We start from the raw sequence: 17,279 nt of genomic DNA on the forward strand, positions 1-17,279 counted from the left end.
GGAGTAAAGGGAATTAGTGGCATGAGTGAAGAGCTGGCCAATATTGATTGGAAAAGAACACTGGCAGGGATGATGGCAGAGTAACAATGGCTGTAATTTCAGGGAAAAATTCGTAAGGCACAAAATGTATACATCTCAAAGAGGAAGAGGTATTCTAAAGGCAAGACAACATAACCGTGGCAAACAAGAGAAATCAAAGTCAACGTAAAGGGCATGTCATAGTGCAAAAATTGGTGGGAAAATAGAGAATTGGGAAGCTTTTAAAAGACCAACAGAAGGCAACTAAAAAGTCATAAAGGAGGAAAAGATGGAATATGAAGTTAAGCTAGCCATAATATTAGAAGAATACTCTTTATTGATGGCTTCATAGCCACATTTGCAGAGGGTGTGAAAATAATTGGAGTGACAGGTAACTTTGAGGACGTAGAGAGGCTACAGAGGTCTCAGACAGATTAGGACAATGGGCAAATAAGTGGCAGATAGAATATAGTGTCAAGAAGGTTATGGTCAATACAGTTTGGTAGAAGAAATAAATGTGTAGACCATTTTCTAAATGGAGAGAAAATTCAAAAATGAGGTGCAAAGGCACTTGGGAGTCCTCTTAAAGGATTCTCTAAGGGTTAATTTGCAGGTTGAGTAGTGGTAAGGAAGGCAATTATGATATTAGCGTTCAATTCAAGAGAACTAGAATATAAATGCAAGGATATAATGTTGACGCTTTATAGAACAGTGGTGAGGTCTCACTTGGAGTATTGTGAGCAGTTTTGGGCCCGAATTCTAAGAAAGGATGTGCTGACATTGAAGGGAGCTCAAAGGAGGTACACAAAAAAGATTCTGGGATTGAAAGGCCTGTCATACAAGGAGCTCTACTCACTCGAATTCAGAACAATGATGGGTGACCTCAATTAAACTCAATGAAAGGCTTCAACAGAGTGGATGAGATGGTGGGGCAGTCTAAGACCAGAGGACACAGCCTCAGAATGGGTGGGGTGGGTTCTTTTAGAACGGAGATGAGGAGGAATTTCTTTCACCAGATAGTGATGAATCAATGGAATTCATTGCTACTGGTGGCTGTGGAAGCCAAGTCATTGGGTATATTTAAGGCAGCAGTTGACAGATTTTTGATTGGTCAGGGAATGAAGGCATATGGGGAAAAGGCAGGGGATTGGAACTGAGAGGGAAAATGGGTCAGTAATGATGCAATGGTGGAGCAGACTCAATGGCCAAATGGTCTTAGTCCGTGAGCCAGGACCCCAAATTTAAACTACAATCGTGCTATCAGGGTCCACAAGTACATCTATGAAGCACTGATGAGACTTGCATGGGCACAGTTCACACCGTGGGTTGGGGACAATGTTCCAGAGAGGAGTGGGATGATCAAATCATTCTTAGACCATGTGAATGACATGGCCAGTAACTTAAACCAACAGAAGTTGAACAATCTGCTGCAAAGTCCACTCTTAGCTGAGCTGATAACCCTGTGGACAGACTTTCTGGAACAGCTCCGTCACAACAATGGAGAGCTATCCGCATTCTGGATATCATACATTGACATGGTAGAGAACGTGGTACTTGGGCTTCTGCGCGCCTCTCATGAGGGGGACTGGGAGTTGCACCTCCATGCTATAAGAACCATGATTCTATGGTGCTTTGCCTATGGTAAGATGAATTATGCCAGGTACCTGTGCCCTTCTTTGTTCAGATGACGAACCTCACAGAGAAGAATCCTTCTGTGTATGAGGCCTTCAAGACAGGCCAATTCTCAGTGCAGCTGTCAAATAACAACCCCTTTGGGCAGATCCCTGTGGACCAGGCTACTGAAGCCACAGTGAACAAAGACACACAGACTCCTGGAGGCACATCACAGTTCAGCTTAATCAAGCGTTACTACATAACAGCCGAGCACTGCAGTGCATTCCTGGGACAGTTAAGGGAGATGGTGCAAGGCAACAAATCAGAGCTTTGTCATGCAGAGTTACAGTGGCCAAGAATCCAGAAAGATGAGGAAGCAGTTTCAGCAGTGGTTAGCCTCATACATGAATGGGTCAACCCATTTGCAGAGAAGTGGGTCCTCATTAGCATCTCTACGGCAAAGGCAGCTCCCAAGGACATTGCTTCCGACCTGATGAAGGCATATGAGATTGATGAGCAATGCTATGCAACCTTCAAGGATGAGAGACTAGAGGAAGACCCACAAGCAAAGAAATTCCATGACCCAATGAAAACCAACAAGCTGAAAACATTCAGTGATATGTGTAAGAAGAGAGAAGTGAAATCAAATGGGAGGGCAATCATCTTGAAGCAAACAGGTCCTTGTTTGGACACATCATAGTGATGGCACAAGGGCGTAGTCTACGTATGGAGGATATACTTTCTCATCCCCTTGGACCATTGCCCTCGGCCCTGTCCACACCAGAAGGTTCGCTGAGAAAGACAAATAAGGCTACTTTAGCCACAACCTTGCAGAAAAATGTAGCAGTAGAAGAGCAACTCCCAGGAAACTCTGCTACAGTGGTTGATGGGATGAACTTGGCCCAAAGAGTGAAAGTTGATCGAGTTACTTTCAGAGATGTTGCCACAACAATTCTGGGTATGGCTCTGAGTGAAGGCAGTCACAGTAGTAGAATAGACGTTGTGTTCGACACATACAAGGAGAACTCTATCAAGCACAAATATAGTCTCATTAGCTTCATAGCCCATGAATAGAAGAAGGTGGAGTACAGAGCAAAGCTACAGGAGAAGAATCTGTATGCAACTGTGAATGACAAATGTTACAGAATCACATCTCAAGACAGTGAGGAGGTGTCAGCTCTTCAGTGTCAACAAGAAGCAGATGGCCACCTACTTCTCCACGCTGCCCATGCCACAAGAGAGGGATACCAATCTGTAGTGATCTACTCAGAAGACACAGACGTCTTTAGCATTTTGTGACAAGATTGTTCCAGAAGTGTGGCACTAGAACCCATACAAGGCTTGTAGACATCAGGAAGGTTGCTGCTACTGTTGTCATAGAGGTTTGTAGGACTCTCATCGGGTTGCACAAATATACAGGTTGTGACACTGTAAGCGCTTTTGCAGGCAAAGGGAAGACAAGTGCCCTAAAACTTCTGACCAGCAACAGAGAAACTCAGGACACATTCTTAGAGTTGGGTCAAGAATGGGACCTCTCCCCAGAACTGATGGACAAACTGGAGGCATTTATATGTCTCCTGTATGCCCCAAAAGCATCGACCACCAAGGTAAATGAGCTCAGGTATCACCTTTTATGCGCCAAAAAAGGTGAAATCGAAAGTCATCAACTCCCACCATGCAAGGACTGCTTAACAAAACATGCACAGTGAGCCAGGCTGGTATATGGAGAAGATGTTTGGAGAAGGACCAACAAGTGCCAAGCCCTGTTGGCAGAGGATGGAAGATGGAGAGAGAAGAGGAAGCTGAACAGTTGGTGGTGCACTGGAAGGAAGGCCAGCCAGCACCCGATGCCATCCTGGATCCACTGGCCTGTAACTGTCCAAAAAAATGTTCACTCCCAAGATGTATGTGTGTTGCAAATGGCCTCAGGTGTACTGACATGTGTAAATTGGCAGACTGTGAGAACCAGGCATCCACCTCAGAGAATGTAGAAAGCTCAGATGAAGATGTGGACGACGTGGAAGTCTTGGAAAATTATGATTATTAATAGGTTATGAAAGTATGGAAAACAAAGTATGGAAAGCAGTCTTTGATTAAATATATTCATTTTACAACCAAATGGGGCCCAGGTTATGGCCATGTGGAACCCCACATTTGAATTATTGTACTGTAATTCTATATGCTATGACAAAAGCTTAAGATTGTTTTGATTTGATACAACAATCTGGAAAATATCATGACATTGATAAAACTCCAGAAATCTCTCCAAATGAGGTTTTTTACCTTTTTGGGGGGGGAGTAACATTTTCTGCTGTACTGATGTTAATATGGTATACAAAAAGTGATTACTTATTTGAAGTAATAAAGCTACCACTGGTGCAATGCTATCACACATTTTCTAACTCTAGAGATGTATACCTTGCCAAAAATCACTACGAGCATTATTCCCCTCAGATGGTATCGACCAACCCTACTGGCTCATGGACTATCTCTTCTGGTCTGAAAGTACCTTCAAATCTCTTATTATCTCTTATTTCAGTTAGTCATGACGAAGGGTCTCAGCCTGAAATGTCGACTGTACCTCTTCCTATAGGTGCTGCCTGGCCTGCTGCGTTCACCAGCACATTTTGTGTGTGTTGTTAGAAATTTGGTCAGGCTTGCCACCTGGTGGCTGAATATGGTAGGTGCACCATTCTCCATAGTCAATCTATTCACACATTAAATTCTATTTCAGAAACTATTTAAATTTCTATTTAAACCCCTCAACAAATATACACCAGCACTATAAGCATTTAATATCAGGATCAGAGAAAATATGAACATCCATCATCTCCAGATCAATGGAAAAAGAGTTAAACTCCACCCTCCAGCACTAGTTCTGAAGCTCTTCAAATTCTCCTAAAAAACTTTTCAAATGCACATTGGAGTACTGTGACAAGGAGATGCAAACCCTTATAGCACTCTGCATGAAAACACTTTTCCCCATTCTCCTCTGCTAATTCTACAAATTACCTTAAGTGCCTGCCTTTGGATTCTCACCTTTTGTTTCCCCCCTCTGGTCTCCCATAATTTTATGCATGTCTTTAAAGGCCCTCCTTCCCCCCTCAGCTTTCATGTCCAGCCCTATCTAATCTTCCCTCTTAGTGAATAGTTTCCAATGCTGGTTACATATCCGTAAGCCACTCCACTGCAATATATCTTTCCTCTAAAGTGGTGACCTAAGTTGTACACTGCATTAAAAAAGGTCTTTAGGCTCAAGCCACCAATTACCAACCAAGGTGCCTACCCAGGTTAATATCATTTGCCTGTTTGGCCATATCCCTCTAAACTTGCCCGTCACACCTTAACCCATGCCCTATAGTTTCAGATCCCTACACAAGGAAATAGACTGACCCCTCATGATGTTATAAACCTCTATATAGTTACCCCTCAGCCTCCTTCAACCCAGAGAAATTAGTTTCAGGTCAACTAGTCTCTTCTTATAATTCAAATCTTCCAGTCCCAGTAACACCCTTGGTGAATATTGTCTGCACTTTCATAGCTTAATAACACCTTTCCGATTGTATACCAACCAGAACTGTAAATAATAAAATAATAAGGGTGATCTTGGCAACCTCTGATTAGCTATAACATCACGTCCCAACATTTGTACTCATTGACCCAAAGGATGAAAATAAGGTCCCATATCTTTGCATTTTGCCATTAAGACTCTCAATTTGTACCTCCCCCTTGTTTTCTTTCTTTTCTTTTTATTTTCAAATCTTTTTATTATCAATCCAAAATTAACAAGAGTATATCAAAGTAAACATCACTTACAATGCCTCAAAGAGGAAAAAAAGACATATTAGAAGATAGAAAATTTTTTTGTGACAAAAGAAAAAAAAGAAAAAACCCTACTAAAGGAAAAAAAAGGTGAGAGGAAAAAAAAACCATTGGGTGTTCAACCCCGGAGCCATACAAAAAGCTTCTAAAAAAAGATAAATATCAAACCGTCAGCAAAAAAATATACAAAAATGTACAATTAACTCAAATGATAATAGCAAGCAAATGAACCCCATCTTTTCTCGAAATCAAACATAGGTTCAAAGTTTTGACTTCTAATTTTCTCCAAACTAAGACATAGCATCACTTGAGAGAACCACTGTGACAAAGTGGGAGCCGACGCATCAACAGAATGGCCCTCCTCGCGATCACTGTAACACATGCAATAATGTGTTGATCAAAGAGATACCACCCATATTTTGAGGAATTATTCCAAAAAGTCCCCCTTGTTTTGTGAGAAAATTTTATCTTGAACCTTAGTCTCCTTCTGAAACATCTTTCGCCTTAATCTTTTCACCTCTCAGCCAAAAAAAAATTGGTCTGACTCCAATTAAGCATTTTTCCCCATTTTATCTTTGCTTTTTCCATTACTTTGTTAAACCCGACTGAATTATGATTAACTATCATCCACACTCTCTCCTTCTGGTATTCCTGCCATCTTCCCCACTTCATTCCCTAAAATGAAATCCAAAATTATTCCCTATCCATTTCATTTTTTGAGTTTTCTACATACTGACCAAAAAGATTCTCCTCAATGGAATTTAGGAATGCTTCTTTTGAGATACGAGTCTAGTTTGCACAACTTGAAAATTCCAGTCTTTTCAAATTAATCCATTGGTTTTGTTCTTAGGCCAGTTGTTCTGAGCTACATACTTCCCTCGTTCTATTGAAAAGTACGTTCATGAATGAAAGTGAGAAATTCAGATTGATATTGTTAAAATCTTCTTTCCAAACCAAAGTGAACAACACAGAACAGTTGATGTGTAAAAATAAACTATGACAGGAAGTTAGAACTCGATTAAAACTACTCAAACTAATGTGGTGGCAGTTTTGCAAACTTACATATTAACAATTGTGTGACATAGATACAAGTGGCATGTGTGTGGTGAGTGAATGCAAGACGGAACAGGTAACATGGGACGCTACCAAATGATAATACCCCCACCCCACCCCTTCACATGGAACTGATCATTAAAGCTCCAATAATATTATACTTTCAGTGGTGTACTGAAGGATCAGATCACAGAAGGAAATTTTAATTTAGAAGCCTTAAGAAATAAAAGTACCTGTCGTCAGCTGTCGTCCATCTTCACCAAAACCTTGCAGCTCTTTTCTCTTTCTAAAATACAAAATGAGGAAAAGTCAATTGGTCATCTCATGCTGTGCAAACAAGAGAGCAGTGTAAATAAGCAAGATTGGCCGCTACATTGATCCAGAAATTCTGCTGTGTAGATGAATGTTTTTGTGAGTGACCATAATGAATTTTAGTTTTAGTATTCATGTCATTTAGCTAGACTGCATTATGTCAGCTTAGAAGGTAATAGACCAGGTGTTGGTAAATTGGTGAGTATAGCTGGTTGGTCTAGAATCTAGATGGAGCGGGCTAAAGGCACTATTTCAGTGATACATGACTATGACTCCATTTAAATCAGTGAAGCATCACTTCTGTTTCACAAAACCATATTGGACTGTGATAACCCTGAATTTTTCATAGTGTCTAGCTATGTGTGTGGTTTGTGTGCATGCGCTGGTCGTGCATGCAACCCGTTACAGTTGCTCCGTCGTTTCTTACTTTTAAACTTTTTAACTTAGTTATTTGTTGTATTTTTTTCTTAACCAATCTCCCCCGGGATCAATAAAGTATGACTATGACTTAAATAATAGACTCTAAATTTTTCCCTACAACAGTTGGTAAGCTACTTGGACTGTAGTTGTTTTGCTGCATTCCTCCCTCTGTTCTAATTCCTGATTTGTAGATATTACTGACATTTTATTGATATCTACAAAAGACAACTGATAAAATAACTATCTACCCATTTGCTATTACTAATTCTGCAGACTCACTTTCAACAGGACTAATGTTTTTAAACTCTTTATTCTTAAATATCTATAGAAACTTTTACTGTTTTCATACTGTTGGCTAGCTTTATATCATAAATTTTTCCTTATTAATAGTTTAGTCACCCCTTGCTATTCTATCTTTTCTATTCAGTCTTCTAGCCTGCCGCTCTTGTGCAATAACAAACTTGGTCTTTTTACTTAACAGTGGATAGTGACTGGAAAATCTCTTCCTAACTGGAATGCATCAATTCTGTGTTTTCTGAAGATCCCCTTAAATGATGGCTTGCCCACAGAAGGCAAAGGAAGATTCTAGATGGTGCATATTCTGCATGGAGGTTGGTGACCAGTGGTGTTCCACAACAGTCTGTTTTGGGACCTCTTCTCTCTGTGATTTTTAGAAATGACCTGGATGAGGAAGTAGTAAGTGTACTGATGACACAAAAGTTGGGGTGTTGTGGATAGACTGGAGGGTTGTCAAAGGTTACAGCAGGACATTGATAGGATACAGAACTGGGCTGAGAGGTGGCAGATGGAATCCAATGCAGATGTGTGAAGTTGTTCATTTTGGTAGGTCAAATTTGAAGACAAGATATAATACTAATGGTAAGACTCTGGGCAGTGTGGATGATCAGGGAGATCTTGGTGTCCGTGTTCATAGGACCCTCAAAGCTGCTGTGCAGGTTGACAGTGTTGTTAAGAAGGTGTGTGGTGTGTTGGACTTCATCAACCTCGGGATTGAGGTCAAGAACCATGAGATAATGTTCAAGACCTTAGTTAGACTCCACTTGGAGTACTGTGTTCAGTTCTGATCACCTCACTACAAGAAGGATGTGGATACTATAGAAAAGAGTGCAGAGGAGATTTACAAGGATGTTGCCTGGATTGGAGATTGTGCTTTATGAGAATAGGTTGAGTGAACTTGGCCTTTTCTCCTTGGAGATGAAGATGAGAGGTGAGCTGATAGAGGTGTATAAGATAATGAGAGGCACTGATTGTGTGGATAGTCAGAGGCTTTTTCCCCCAGGGCTAAAATGGCTAACATGAGGGGGCATAGTTTTAAGGTGCTTGGAAGTAGGTTGAAGGGGGATGTCAGAGGCAAGTTTTTCCACACAGAGAGTGGTGGGTGCATGGAATGCACTGCCAGCGATGATGGTACAGCCGGATACAACAGGGTCTTTTAAGAGACTCTTAGATAGGTACATGAAGCTTAGAAAAATCAAGGGCTATGTGGCAAGGAAATTCTCGGCAGTTTTTAAGAGTAGGTTACATGGTCAGCACAGTACTGTGGGCCAAAAGGCCTGTAATGTGCTGTAGATTTCTACGTTCTTTGCTTGCCGCCACCACATCTTGATTAACTGGTCCCTTAGGCCAATATGCCAGTTCACTTCAGCATGCTCTGCTTCTGTTTACTTATAATAAGCTTAAGAGTCTCATCTTAAACCCTTTCTACTCTCCATCAAAACAAATAGTAGAATTTGGTAGTATTATGATTGCTGCTACTGAGGGCACCTTCACTGTGAGGTCAATAATTACCCTCAGTGCAGATCTAGCACACCCCAGTCTGTTTGCTACAGAACACGCTGCTCTATGAACCCATCTTGAAAACACCACAAATCAATCAAGATTTCCTTTGTCCAATTACCCTTTCCACTGTACGTACTTTACGATCCACATGATCATTGTCATACTTTTCTGATAAGCTCCCATTATTTCTACCTTTACTCTTGGTTCTACTGTTTGGTTACTGAGGAACTTTACACTTCTTCCATATGAGATCCTTTGCCTTTAATTTTGGTTGATGTGAACATGGAGGGCTGAAGGACCTGTGTCTAAGCTACAAGACTTCTTAATTACATGTCTAGGGCCTCAGACTGACTGACTTCGAGGAACATGTTTATTTGTCCTACCTATGAAATTGATACATACACCACAATGATTGGATCCTCCCTCTTCCACAGCAGCCTTGAGCAAGTGTCCTGAACACTTACCAAGCAGGCAGTAGACTTTCTGGACTTTTGCTCTTTGCTATAATGAACCGTTTGTCCCGTTTACTATTTCTCTCCCTTACTACCACGAATTTTTGTTTGGTCCTCCAACTTAAAGGTCTTCTGGTACCACAATGTAATGGTCAGTCAGTTCATCCAAAGAAGCTGATAAAACAACAAATTCTTTGGACAAAAAAGCTCGAAAGTATATTTATTATCATTGTATGTATACTTTATAAAGATTCATCTCTTTACAGGCAGACACTAAACAAAGACACCCAATAGAACCCATTAAAACAAAAGAAGACTGTCAAACACGCAATATACAGAGAAAAAACAAATCGTGCAAACAATAAAAGTAAGCAATAGCTTCAGAACTGACATTCACAAATGTGAGTCACAGACACGAAACCAGGCATCACTGCAGACAATTCAACTGAGGACACTGAGGCTCCTACACTTTTTCCTTCTCAGCCCGCTGATTTCCCTCACTTGAGTCACAAGCTCTTGTCCTCACCTCTGTCTGAAGCAGAACATCCCATTTTAAGGGAAATGGGAACTTCATGGGACAAAGTATCCATGTAATTGTTCCCTTCCTGATATACTGAGCTCAAACATTTACTGTAGATGTGTTTACCCCAGATCCCATTGCATTAAGACCATAAGACATAGGAGCAGAAATAGGCCATTCAGCCCATCAAGCCTGCTCTGCCATTTCATCATGGCCGATCCTGGATGCCATTCAACCCCATACACTTGCCTTCTTGCCATATCCTGTGATACCCTGACCAATCAGGAAACTATCAACTTCCACCTTAAATATAAGCATGGACTTGGCCTCCACCGCAGATTTACTACTCTCGGGCTAAAAAAGTTTGTCCTTGCCTCTGTTCTAAAGGGTCGCCCCTCAATTTTGAGGCTGTGCCCTCTAGTTCTGGATACCCCCACCATTGCAAACATCCTCTCCACATCCACCCTTTCAACATTCGGTAGGTTTCAATGAGATCCCCCAACCCCGCATTCTTCTAAATTCCAGTGAGTACAGGCCTAAAGCTGCCAAAAAGCTCCTCGTTATTAACCCCTTCATTTCCGGAATCATCCCCGTGAACCTTCTCTGAACTCTCCCCAATGACAACACATCCTTTCTGAGATATGGGCCCAAAACTGTTGACAATACTGTAAGTGCAGCCTGACTAGTGCCTTATAAAGGCTCAGCATTATCTCCTTGCGTTTATATTCTATTCTCCTTGAAATAAATGCCAACATTATATTTGCCTTCTTTACCGTAGACTCAACCTGTAAATTAATCTTCCGGGAGTCTCGCACGAGGAGTCTTAGGTTCCTCTGCACCTCTGATGTTTCAACCTTCTCCCCTTTCAGATATTAGTCCACACTATTGTTCCTTTTACCAAAATGCATTATCATACATTTCCAAACACTGTATTCCATCTGCCACTTTTTTGCCCATTCTTCCAATTTGTCCAAGACCTGTTGCAATCACACTGCTTCCTCAGCACTACCTACCTCCCCACCCATCTTTGTATCATACACAAACTTTGCCACACAGCCATTAATTCCACTATCTAAATCATTGACAAACAATGTGAAAAGCAGCAATATCTATGCTGACCCATGAGGAACACGACTAGTCACCAGCAGCCAACCCTTTTCCCATTTGCTGCCTACTGCCTCTCAGTCATTCCGCTATCTTTCCTGTAATGACATAGGATTTTATCTTGTCATGTGCTTGCATCTTATCAAACACCTTCTGAAAATCCAATTAATGACACCCACTGCCTCTTTGTCCCCATTTGTTACTTCCTTGAAGAACTAACAGATTCGTCAGGCAAGATTTCCCTTTACAGAAACCATGCTAACTTTGACTTATTTCATTATTAGTCTCCAAGTACCTTGAAACCTCATCCTTAATAAATGACTCCAACACTTTGGCCAACCACTGAGGTTAGGCTAACAGGCCTATAATTTCCTTTCTTCTGCCTTCCTCCCTTCTTAAAGAGTGGAGTGACATTTGCAATTTTCTAGTCCTCTGAGACCATGCCAGAATCAAGTTTCCACAGCAAACTCTCTCAGGACTCTGGGATGTAATCCATCTACCCCAGGTGACTTATCCAACTGAAGGCCTTTGAGTTTGTCTACCACTTTTTCCTTTGTTATAGCAATGGTACTCACTCCTGCTCCCTGACACTCACAGACCTCTGGCACATAGCTATTGTCTTCTACAGTGAAGACAGATGCAAAGTAACCCAAAGTCATCTGCCATTTCTTTGTCCCGTTACTACCTCACCAGCATCATTTTCCAGTGGTACATTATCAACTCTCACCTCCCTTTTACTCTTCATATAACTGAAAAAAAACTTTAAATATCTTGCTTTATATTGTCTAGTTTGCCCTCACATTTCATCTTTTTGCTTCTTATACCTTTTTAGTTGCCTTTTGTTGGATTTTCAAAGCTTCCCAATCATCCAACTTCCCACTCAGTTTTGCTACCTTATCTGCCCTTTCCTTGGATTTTATGCAGTCCTTCACTTCCCTCATTAGCCACGATTGCCTACCCCTGCCATTTGAGAATTACTTCTTCTGTGAGACACATCTATCCCGCACCTTGTGAACTATTCCAAGAAACTTCAGCCACCTCTGCTCTGCTATCATCCCCGCCCATATCCTCCTCCAATCCACCTGGGCAATCTCCTCTCTCATGCTTCTGTAATTCCCTTTATACCACTGTGATACAAATACATGTGAGTTATGCTCTCTCAAATCGCAGTACGAATTCAATCATTATGATCACTGCCTCCTTAGGGTTCCTTTACATTAAGCTCCCTAATAAGATCTGGGTTATTACACACCACCAAATCTACGATAGCCTCTCCCTGAGTAGGCTCAAGCACAAAGCGTTCTAAAAAGCCATCTCATAGGCATTCAACAAATTCCCTCTCTTATGATCTGATACCAATCTGACATCAACACCAGCTTGCAATCCCGTTGCATACTGGAGTCCCCCATTAGAATTGTGTCATTACCCTTATTACATTCCTTTTCCAGCTCCCTTTGCAATCTCAACCTCACATCTTGGTTACTATTTGCAGGCCTATATATGATTCCCATATTGGTTTTTCACTCTTGCAATTTTTTAAAACTCCACCCACAAAGATTCAACATTCTCTGACCCTATGTCACCTCTTTCTAAAGATATAATTCCATTTCTTACCAACAGAGCCAGACCACCGCCTATAACTTCCTGCCTGTCCTTTCAATACAAAGTATATCCTTTGATGTTAAGCTTCTAACTATAACCTTCTTTCAGCCACAACTCAGTGATGCCCACATCATACTGACCAATCTCTAAATGCGCCACGAGTCCATCCACCTTATTCCGTATGCTACAGGCGTCCGTTAGTCTCGTGAGACTATGGATTTCCGCCTTGGAAGGTTTTTCCAGGGCGCAGGCCCGGGCAAGGTTGTATGGAAGACCGGCAGTTGCCCATGCTGCAAGTCTCCCTTCTCCACGCCACCGATGTTGTCCAAGGGAAGGGCACTAGGGCTGATACAGCTTGGCACTGGTGCCATCGCAGAGCAATGTGCGGTTAAGTGCCTTGCTCAAGGACACAACACGCTGCCTCAGCTGAGGCTCGAACTAGCGACCTTCAGATCACTAGACCAACGCCTAAGCCACTTGGTCACCCATGCTATGCACATTTAAATACAGCACCTTCAGTCCTGCATTCTTCACGCTTTTGAATTTTGTCTCTGTGGTACAATTTAACTCTTTGCTCTCTCTGTATTTGTACCCAATCATTGGCTTGTCCTTCCTTACATTCATGTTACATCCTCCATCTACTAGTAAACCTGCTGGCTCATCCTCAGCTCTACCATACTGGTTCCCATCCCTTCACCATATTGATTTAAGCTACTCCCAACAGCTCTAGTAAATCTGCCCACAAGAATATTGGTCCCTCTCAGAATCAAGTGCAACCCATCCCATTTGTACAGGTCCCACCTGCCCCAGAAGAGGTCCCAATTATCCAGAAATCTGAATCCCTGCCCCCGCTCCAATTCTCCAGTCACGCATTTATCTGCCACTTCATTCTATTCCATGCACAGGCAGCAATCCCAAGATTACTACCCTTAAGATCCTGCTTCTCAGCTTCCTTCCTAACTCCCTATATTCTTTTTTCAGTACCTCCTCCCTCTTTCTTCCTATGTTGTTGGTACCAGCACGTACCACGGCTTCTGGCTGCTCACCCTCCCTTTTCAGGATGCTGTGGACGCATCCAAAAGCATCTCGGACCCTGGCACCTGGAAGGTAAACTACCATCTGTGGTTCCTTTTTGCGCCCACAGAATCGCCTCTCTTCCTCCTGACTAAAGAGTCCCCTGTAATTGCTGCCACCCTCTTCAGTTCCCTACCCTTCTGGGCTACAGGACCAGACTCAGTGCCAGAGGCACGGCTGCTGTTGTTTCCCCCAGGTAGGTCATTCTCCCCACCCCCAACAGTATTCAAAATGGAATACTTATTGTTGAGGGGGATGGCCACAGGGGTGCTCTCCACTATCTAACAGTCCCCCTTTCCTCTCCTGACATTCACCGATTTGTTTGTCTCCTGTAGCCTTGGGCTGACTCCCTCCCTGTAGCTCCTGTCTATCACAGGAAACCCTTTTGTGCACACTCACTATGCGCTACCATCCTCCATGTGTACAAATTCATCACTTAATTATTTTACGAAATTTTCCTCTTTCATATATATTTGCATTACTTTACCACTGGTCTATACTTGGTGTACAACAGACCTTAACTTACTGCCTGTTATGCCACTGGCATTTAAGGCAGCAATGAGATCCTTCAACTCTGGCAGTTTTCATCATGTCAGTAGCTTCCTCTTAGTTTTCACTACTGTCAGTCATGCAAGTCCCAGGTGGAGACTCAGGAATACCGCCATAGTCAGATGTAGGAGTCTTCATTGCTGGTTCCAAAACAGTTTTTTAGCCAGTCAGGGTTGCTAGACCTGAGCTGAACCCTTGAACATGGAGGACTGGTGCAGTCCTGGAGGACTCTTAGTCTGGCCTTTACCCTTTGACCTGTCTGGCATGGGTGACCCAACCAAAAGTCAAAGCAACAAGCCCAGACTCTAGCCAACTTAGCTCTCCAGGTCATTGAGGTATGCAAGACTCCAAACTACGGCAAGGTTGTGGCCCTCTTAAAGGGGTAGACCTTAAGCAGTTATTAAAAATGCACCAAACAATTGACTTCTTCCCCCTCCAAATTCTTCCAACAGTTTCTAAGCATGTTCAACTTTGTGACTGCTTTTAATGTAGACATTTAGCAGAAATACTCACCTATTAACTACCTGACTTGCACTTTCATATCAATGCCAGTGTTGTGTATGCACCTCTCTGCAAAACTCTCTACTCAGCAAAGCCCTTATTTCAGGGACCTCTCTGATTTACAAGCCTCCCTGTTGAACACCTAGTCTACATGATTTCAACTGACCAGTTAGTAAAGTATTGGGCTTTCCAGTTACGATTACAACATTGGCCTATCTGAAAGCCTCTGGTCTACTACTTCAACTGAAACCCAGAGCTCAAAGCAATATGACTCTAAACTAGATGTTAACTACATTAAAGTAAAATTAACTCAGTCCTTCCTCAGCAAAGCCCACATTTGTAAGATTGTTGTGCTTTACCAGCTACACTAAGTGCTTTTCAAGGCATTCCTTTTCAGAATCAATCATGTACATTTGATGACGAGTCTATTACACATGATTTTAGAGACTGACAGGGGCTCAACAACAAAGTCTGGAGAGGTGACTGTTTCTAGCATGGTGCAGAGGTAATTTTTGTACTACTCATGCTATTTTTGGAGGAGAACACCTATTCTCCTTGAGTACACACCAGCAGATGTTGTAAACATGTGAACTTATGAGAACTGAATGTTTGGGGAATGTGTTGACCCTATTTATATGGTATCGACTGATATGTTGATCAGAGATTCCAACCAAGGCTCGTATAATTAGATCTTGAGTTATTTAAGCATTACCATTTATGATTACCAGCATCATCATTTGGCAATGACTACCACTGAATTCTAAAAAGTTAAGATTTGCTTTAATGTTCCATCTTATTACTTCTGCAAGATTCATGGCTTGGAGTCAACCTACATGAGATGAACTCGCCAGGCTCACTATAATGGGGGTGGCAGTATTCTCTGAGTTCCAAACTTGGTGCCTCCTTATTGCTATGGTTATTCCTGGTGTTAGATCTGGAGATGATTTGTCCAGAAGGTTTTTCAGCAGAATGAGGCAGAAATCTTATGATTACAGCCGTTTTATTAGATTTCGTCATAGTATAGGTCAGACAGGATCAGGCTTAACCAGCAAGCAAGGTAGAGAGGTCATAAAGGAATTTAACAAACTGTAAGTGGCGGTACCTGGCTGTAACAAAGGAATGTGAGCACATGTCTTCCCTTTATACTGCAAACCGGTTTGAGTAATTTAGATAAGAAAGCAGTTTAGCAGCTACTAACCGAGTCAGACTTCAGCTTAGCAGACAAAGAAATACAGAAGTATAGATCCAAATATACTATAAGTTACTCGAAGTCTAGAAACAGGTGATTATACAAACATTAAGCAAGCATAAAGAAAGCTAAAACTACAAGAAGAAACAATAAAAACAATCTAATCGATATTGCTCTGATGATTTTTACAGCCTTTCTTTCATTTGTTTTTTCTTCTAATCTTCTTGTATTAAATTCTTACAATTCAGTACAAGAGATAAGTGGAACAGTAAATCAAATGTGAACCTTGAGTGCTAATAAAAATTAAGTTGTACTAAACCTTGACTTAGAGTCTCATTGTTTGATATGTTGTAGGGTAATGTAATTGGTGGAAATGTACATAATTCATGACATTGAGTTGGGGTTTTTACTGTAAGAGACTGGTCTGACATGATGATGTAATTACATAAAGGTCTTTTGGCGTGCTTCGTGTCCAGTTTTTGGTGTTCAATAAATGAGTTGCTACAGTTTTTTTCTTAAATATAATCATCTCCGCTGTTCTATTTGTGAAAACCTACATAAGATAGTTTACATACATAGATTGATTGCAGTAGCTTCCAGTTGTTTATTGTTAAAAAGAAACAACCCCATGCAAAGAACCAGATGGCTATTGCCCCTTGTGACAAAATAAACATTAAAAAATACAGCTTGCAGCATACAAGTGGTTCCGCTACACAGAACCAAGCACTAGTGGTGCAGAGGTAAGTAGTTTATCCACAGAACTTAGATTATTAATTGAATAAATGGAATAAGTCAGCAACGATGATAGTAACCATGAAGGTAACAATCTAGTTTACAGGTGTCCATAGGGAAGAAAATCCACTAATCTTGACTATTCTAGGACTGGATATCCATCAAGTCTATCAAGGATGTCCATACAGAAGGGTGCCAGAAAAAGGCCGGTAACATCCCTCTCATCCTGTTTAGGGACTGCTTGTCCCTCTCCCATCAGGGAGAAATTATAGCATCCATGTCAGGACTACCACTCAAGAACAGTTATTTTCCTCAAACAATAAGGTTGATCAACACCTCCACCCACCAGCTTATTTCCTGTCAGTCACTCCTGTCCCTATGGACATACATCAATGGATACAAGCCAATTTATGTACTTGTAGTTATTGCTTTATTATTATTATGTTCTTTATCTTAGTGTTTTTGTATTGTGCTGCATCAGAACTGGAGTAACAATTATTTTGTTCTCCTTTAAATA

The 17,279-nt window shown here is 41.5% G+C and overlaps 2 protein-coding genes across 3 annotated transcripts in view; one reads left to right on the forward strand and one right to left on the reverse strand.

Annotated features, from left to right (window-relative positions):
* tmem38a (transmembrane protein 38A) overlaps positions 1 to 17,279 on the forward strand; it is a 122,264-nt gene that overhangs the window by 37,688 nt on the left and 67,297 nt on the right. The gene's annotated exons all lie outside the window — the stretch shown is intronic.
* smim7 (small integral membrane protein 7) overlaps positions 1 to 17,279 on the reverse strand; it is a 43,120-nt gene that overhangs the window by 17,068 nt on the left and 8,773 nt on the right. Inside the window, exon 3 of the mRNA XM_072244444.1 lies at positions 6,741 to 6,793. Coding sequence (XP_072100545.1) covers positions 6,741 to 6,793 — 53 coding nt within the window. The remainder of the gene's footprint in view (positions 1 to 6,740; positions 6,794 to 17,279) is intronic.

Source organism: Mobula birostris, chromosome 26, assembly GCF_030028105.1.
Source record: "Mobula birostris isolate sMobBir1 chromosome 26, sMobBir1.hap1, whole genome shotgun sequence".
Lineage (NCBI taxonomy): Eukaryota > Metazoa > Chordata > Chondrichthyes > Myliobatiformes > Myliobatidae > Mobula > Mobula birostris.